This window comes from Leuciscus leuciscus (genome assembly GCF_965113295.1).
Source record: "Leuciscus leuciscus genome assembly, contig: HAP1_SCAFFOLD_233, whole genome shotgun sequence".
Lineage (NCBI taxonomy): Eukaryota > Metazoa > Chordata > Actinopteri > Cypriniformes > Leuciscidae > Leuciscus > Leuciscus leuciscus.
Genome location: NW_028118481.1, coordinates 73,458 through 80,673, shown reverse-complemented (window position 1 = coordinate 80,673; position 7,216 = coordinate 73,458). Strand labels below are relative to the sequence as shown.

The window sequence follows — 7,216 nt, the reverse complement described above, 5'->3', positions numbered from 1 at the left end:
ACTCACTCTCTCACACACACACACACACACACACACACACACACACACACACACACACACACACACACACACACACACACACACACACACACACACTGACGTTCGTTCTGTTTGGATGAACTGATGTGAATATAACGAGTGTTTCTGTGACTGCAGGAAGAGACAGAGAGAAGAGGAGATCGAGACGCAGGAGAAGGCCAAGAGAGAGCGAGAGTGGCAGAAGAACTTTGAGGTTCGACAGTTCAGTGGTTCTCCAGACGGGTGCGAGACGCTCGTGTTTCATCACGTGTGTGTGTGTGTGTGTGTGTGTGTGTGTCTGCAGGAGACGCGTGACGGGCGAGTGGACAGCTGGAGGAACTTCCAGGCCAAAGGAAAGACTAAGAAAGAGAAGAAGAACCGCACGTTCCTGAAGCCGCCCAAAGTGAAGATGGAGCAGCGCGAGTGAAGGTCACATGACCCTCACATGACCTCTGTACATATCCACGTCCTTGAGGAGTGTGTGTTTGCATCGTCTTCATGTCGTACATAGAGACAAACATCCACCGTTCTTCTTCTTTTATTCATGCTGTTTCTCTTCTACAAATAAACGTTTGTTTGTAGATATTTTGTTGTAGTTTTTATATTGTAAACAATTAAAACATTGTTTTGTCCGACTGTACGAGTGTGTGGTGTTGTTCCACTGATCGTGTGTTTGTGAGAGGAAGAGTTTAATATTAAACGGGTGAATCTGGAGTCGGTGTTTCACAACTGAAATTGAACAAGAGTGAGTTTGTGTCAGTGTGTGTTAATCATTCTCATCATCAGCCAATATCTGGACATAAGTACACCGTTAATACACACACACACACACACACACACACTCTCTTAAACACACACAACACCATACTGACACACACAACACCATAATGACACACACACTCTTAAACACACATCAGAGCTATCGCAAATATGAGTTTAGGTTACACTTTATTTTAAGGTGTCATTGTTACAGTGTAATTATATATTTAAGCACTGAGTAATAATGATTATCTACATGTACTTTACTGTAGGATTAGGGTTAGTTGCATGTAATTATGCATAATTTACTGTTATTACTATGGTAAGTTCATGTAAGGTGTAACAAGGACACTGTATATAAAGTGTTACCCGAGTTTCCTAGTTGGAAACTTAAAAAAATCCTAGTTGTGCTGAACTTTCAGACTGATCTCATGAAATGGCGTATGTATGACACGCCAATTCGTATTTCCATTTTTGGCGTGTTATCAACACTCATCGATTTTCAGCGTGTTTATCAACGCCGGTGACTTAACGTTACATTATTTTATAAATATATATGACCTACCCCAACCGCGTCCCTAAACCTACCCGTCACTGGGGTTAATACCATTTATGAGTGTTCCCCTACCATCCTAGGAAAAAAAATATTGCTCCCCAGATGTAGATATACATTTTTTCGCTCGGACATTTAACGGCGTACACATACACGCGGAATCACTCTGACGTTTAACGGCGTAGACATACACACGGAAGATGACGGTTCGTTTCGGCGTGGACATACACGCGGATAGCTCAAAATGCATAAATAACACGCCACTTGACTTGAAAGTGGCGTGTATGTTTACGCAAAGTCATGATGTCATGTTGCAGACTGTTGGAACTTTAAACATGTGAGAGTGAGTGTATGTTTTACACACAGTGATGCTTCCTTCATTTCCTAGTCGGAGTTTCCTAGTTGGAGTTGGCCATTGGACATGAACACCCTTTCAAGTCATATTTACTCCTGGGAACCTCAGAGATAGTTATGATACCCGAGTCTCTGAGCTGTGCGAGAGATGATCTCTGAGTGACTCTTCATTAGTTCCCTTTTAATGTTACGAGTAAAGTAATGTATTACAAGTAACGTGCATTACGTAATCAGATTACTTTTAATGTTACGAGTAAAGTAATGTTTTACAAGTAACGTGCATTACGTAATCAGATTACTTTTAATGTTACAAGTAATGTAATGTATTACAAGTAACGTGCATTACGTAAACAGATTACTTTTAATGTTACGAGTAATGTACTGTATTACAAGTAACGTGCATTATGTAATCAGATTACTTTTAATGTTACGAGTAATGTACTGTATTACAAGTAACGTGCATTACGTAATCAGATTACTTTTGATGTTACGAGTAATGTATTACAAGTAACGTACATTACGTAAACAGATTACTTTTAATGTTACGAGTAATGTAATGTATTACAAGTAACGTGCATTACGTAATCACATTACTTTGAATGTTACGAGTAAAGTAATGTATTACAAGTAACGTGCATTACGTAAACAGATTACTTTTAATGTTACGAGTAAAGTAATGTATTACAAGTAACATGCATTATGTAAACAGATTACTTTTAATGTTACGAGTAATGTATTACAAGTAACGTGCATTACGTAAACAGATTACTTTTAATGTTACGAGTAAAGTAATGTATTACAAGTAACATGCATTACGTAAACAGATTACTTTTAATGTTACGAGTAATGTATTACAAGTAACGTGCATTACTTAAACAGATTACTTTTAATGTTACGAGTAATGTAATGTATTACAAGTAACGTGCATTACGTAAACACATTACTTTTTTGATGTCAATGAAAATTACATTCTAATAATACAAATACATTTATTTACAGTCAAAGTTACTGCAGATTAAGTATTTTCAATAATAAAGTATCAGTCATGGAGTTAATCCTGATTAAAATAAATATTGTGACTGCTATTGGAATTATCATAAATATGAGTTTCCTAGTCAGAAATTGAACACAAACACCCTCTCGAGTCGTATTTATCACTGGGAAACTTGAGATAGTTTAGATGGCAGAGTTGCCGAGATCGAGCTGAGCTTTAAGCGTGGCGTAGGGAGAGCGATCGCTGTTCTCGCAGCTTTTTAGTGGGAATGTCCTACTTCCCACTTCTGGAGTCGTGATTATGAGCCTGTTGCGTTCAAGTGCTTCGTATGCGTACTGTATGTTTTACACACAGTGATGCTTCCTTCATGTGCCGTTGGAGTTATCGGAAATACGAGTTTTTCCAACTGGAAATTTCCTAGTCGGAAATTCCAAATTGGAAATTTTACTAGTTGGATATTTCCTAGTATAAGTTATAATTACGACTTGAGAGGGCAATCATGTCCAAATTTCGATTAGGAAGTTCCTACTAAGAAACTAATTTTTACGATAATTCCGATTGCATGTGAAAGATAATTAAACATAATGACATTAAATCAGTTATAACTGTCTCAGTTCTCATTTAAATGAGCAGAGAATAAATATCAGTTATTGAGTTAATCCTGATTTAAAAAAAAATGTGACTCTTTCAGTAAAGTTGTGATTATGAGCTTTGATGTCCGAATGAGCAGCAGAGCGATCTAACCGTAACCCTAACCCTAACCCTAACCCTAAACCTAACCTCTCCTGAGAGTCATGTTGAAGAACTGTTATGATCAGCAAAACTATAACGGCCTCATAATCACTGAAGAACACTGTTCCCTTTACATTCACATAACTTAACTTAATGTAAAAAAAACATTTTTAGAACATGTTTTATCAGCTGGAAAACTGACAGAGACCTGAACCTTGAATGGACCTTAAGTGTCCACACACACACACACACACACACACACACACACACACACACAAAGAAACATTCACTGGTTGTAGAAACATAACCCATTCTCTGTAAATAGTGACATCTGTGTTTAAACTTATTGATTTTCATAATTTCATTTAAAAAAGTTATTGCTGAACTTTCCTGGATCATATTTTCCCAGAGAACAACACAAACTAAGCTAGTCTAACAACATCAGTGAATGAAACAAGCTCAGCGTACGATGAACCGATCGTCTTGATGATGATTACCTCGACTTCATATAACCGTTTATAACCGCTTTAATTTACCTTGCTTTTATTCTGTGCTTATTCTCTATGTAAAGCACTTACCATAGTGTATGAAATGTGCTGTATAAATGAACCTGCCTTGCCTTCAAGATATACTGCAACAAAAAAACAACAAAAAAAAACAACAAGGCCCCAAGAGCACTTACAGAGTTCGATTATCAGCACTCTGTCCCCGTAGGAGCAGCAAGAGGCCAGCGTCTGGGCGTCACATTCAAACTGAGTGTAGTCCCCTGGGTTAAAGTCATTCCAAGAGCGACCCCCTGTGGTCGATATCATCCAGAGTTCGATTATCAGCACTCTGTCCCCGTAGGAGCGGCAAGAGGCCGGCGTCTGGGCGTCACATTCAAACTGAGTGTAGTCCCCTGGGTTAAAGTCATTCCAAGAGCGACCCCCTGTGGTCGATATCATCCCTATAATTTGGAAATACTGGTTTACCTCCCATCCTGTCATTGCCAACTCAGTCCTTATTTGAGCCGAAGTGTTGATTGTAAAAAGTTTCAGTGGTCTCGGCAGAGCTGAATGAATGCCGGGATCCCTCAAAGTACACCACCAACGTTGCAGGATATCGTAGGCTGAACTTAACCCCTTTCTCATAAAACTGTGATTTTACCTTCTTGTAGGTGCTGCGCTTAGCCGCCAGCCGAGCACTCAGATCCGGGAAGATAAAGATTTTCCTGCCCTCGTAAAAGAGCTGACGCTTTTGTATAGCAATTGCAGGATGCGCTCTCTCTCCTGAAAGCGGTGAAAGCAGAGGATGAACGGCCGCGGGTTTGCGTCAGGGCTCGGTTTAGGCATCGGCGCTCTGTGACATCTTTCCAGCTCCGGGGCTTTTGACAAGCTGTCGTCATTTAACACTTTGACCAAGAGTTCAGACATGAACGTCAATGGACACTTCCCCCGCTCGCTGTCCTCCGCGACGCCGAGGACCCTGAGATTCGTACGCCTTTGCCTATTTTCATATCCGTCCAACATGTCCCTCAAACCGTTGTTTTCTTTCGTGAGGTCCCGCACGGAGGACTTCAGCTCCGCCACGGATGTTTCCAGTGTGGAGATCCGGTCACTGTGGTCTGTAAGCACGTCCTCCGCCTCGTTGAAGCGAACTTCGTACGACTCAACTTGTTGCTTCTAGTGTACTTTGAATCGGCGAGAGCGACGTCTTTATTAATTTTGTCAGTTCTTCCGTGATGTTATTTCGGTTCTTTTCAAGTTCAGCCACCAACATGGCTAGCGTTAGCTGCTCAGCCGCCATGGAACGTGTTGTAAGTCCCTTTTTAATACTTTTGTTCGAGACCTTGTCCTTTTTGTCCTTGTCTGACATCCCAAACGATAATTCAATAAAGGAAAACCGTCGGTGAAAGGTTATAGTCACTTTATAGGCGTAGATTTATAAATAAAACAGTTTTTGCTCGGGAGCTCTCCTCTACACGTCCACTCTATCACGCCATCGACCGGAAGGCTATAGGGCCTTATATATATATATACATTTTTTTTGGTTCTGTTTTAGGTATGTGTTTACATTATATCGTTCCTATTATATATCAATGGATAATATTGATTTTGGTGTTATAGGTTAAGATTTAATGCTCGGATAGCTCTCCCAGGGAGAATAGATAAGTTGAGGATAGTACCAAGGAAGTCAAGTGTTTATCACAAGGGGGTGGGGGGTTTGGGGTTCACACAGAATATTTTTATTCTTCATTCTATATCAGGATCACAATGTATTTTGGTTACCAGGATGACTAATTATATTGTATTGTCCCTCAATGTTAGAGGGTTAAATTCACCACTTAAGCGAACAAAAGTCCTAGATTTCCTGAGAAGGAAAAATGTTGATGTGGCACTTCTATCTGAAACACATTTACAACCAGCTTATGTCCGTTGTATGCAGAATAAACATTACAAAGTGGTGGCGTCCTCGGGGGATGGTTCTAAGACTAAAGGGGTCATGTTATTAATGAAACGCAAACTTAATTTGGTAATTGAGAAGATTAACTCTAACAACTCAGGGAGATTGGCTTACTGTGGGGTCTCTATTCAGAGTAAAAAAATAGCTTTTGTAAGCATTTATGCCCCCACGATTTTTGACTCGTCCTACTTTCCTTGGCTGACCAAAGAGTTGCTGAGTCTCTCTAACTACTCACTTATTATAGGATCGGATATGAATACGTTATTTGACTGCAATTTAGATAGGTCTAGTCCATCCATTACACGCGCACAAGCTTTATCCTCTGAGGCTTTAAAGAACTTTGTTAAGGATATAAACTTGGTTGATATTTGGAGGCTTCAGAACCCTACAGCTAGAGACTACACTTATTTCTCCCCTCATCATAAGATGTTCTCAAGAATAGATTACATTTTATCCACGCCAGACTTGATTCCAACAATAGATAAGATGGTTTTCTTACCTCGTATTATCTCTGACCATAATGCAATTATGACTTTATTCAATTTTGACTTTTTACAAGGTAAATCGTCCAGGTGGAGATTTAATACAACCCTGTTGAGAAACGAAAAATACCTTGCACAAGTTAAGCCCAAACTAGTGGAATTTATTAATATTAACAAAGATTCAGTTTCAGACAAAGCGATTGTTTGGTCAGCAATCAAAGGCTTTCTGCGTCAAAATGCAATTGGTTTTTCATCCTATCTTAAACGGAGCAAAACGCAAAAGATTACTCAAATGGAACAGGCTTGCTGTAAATTAGAGAGGGAGCTTAAGGACAACTATAGTGATCAGGTAGCAACAAAGCTTAGGTCTGTGAGGGCAGAATTAGATAATACACTGAGGCAACGGGCTGAATTCATGATGCATATCACCAAACACAAATATTACACTGACAGTAGTAAACCAACTCGTCTTCTTGCGTTAACATTAAAACAGCAAGAAAACCAATTTAATATTCCTTCTATAAATTGTCCAGTGAACGGACTGGTCACCAAAACAGCTGATATTAATAATTCATTTAAATCATTTTTTGAGAACCTCTACTCTTCGGAAGACCGATTCTCACAGGACTTATTTGATTCATTCTTTGACAACCTGAATTTACCGAAGCTATCAGACGATGAATCTAAAGACCTGGATATCCCCATAACACTAGAGGAATTACACATAGCAGTTAAATTAACCAATAGGGGGCGGCGCTCACCGGCAATTGACGGGATACCTGTGGAGCTGTACCTGGAACTATGGGATATTATAGGACCTATTTGGCTAGATACTATTAATTCAGCTATAGAAAAGGGCTTCTTCCACAGGGATCTCAATAC

General features: G+C 39.5%; 1 protein-coding gene across 1 annotated transcript in view; it reads left to right on the top strand.

Annotated features, from left to right (window-relative positions):
• The window catches only part of dnajc8 (DnaJ (Hsp40) homolog, subfamily C, member 8), a 14,667-nt gene extending 14,009 nt beyond the window's left edge, over positions 1-658 (top strand). The window contains exons 8-9 of the mRNA XM_082190477.1: positions 157-232; positions 323-658. Coding sequence (XP_082046603.1) covers positions 157-232; positions 323-445 — 199 coding nt within the window. The 3' untranslated portion in view covers positions 446-658. The remainder of the gene's footprint in view (positions 1-156; positions 233-322) is intronic.
• The last annotated feature ends 6,558 nt before the right edge of the window (positions 659-7,216 follow it).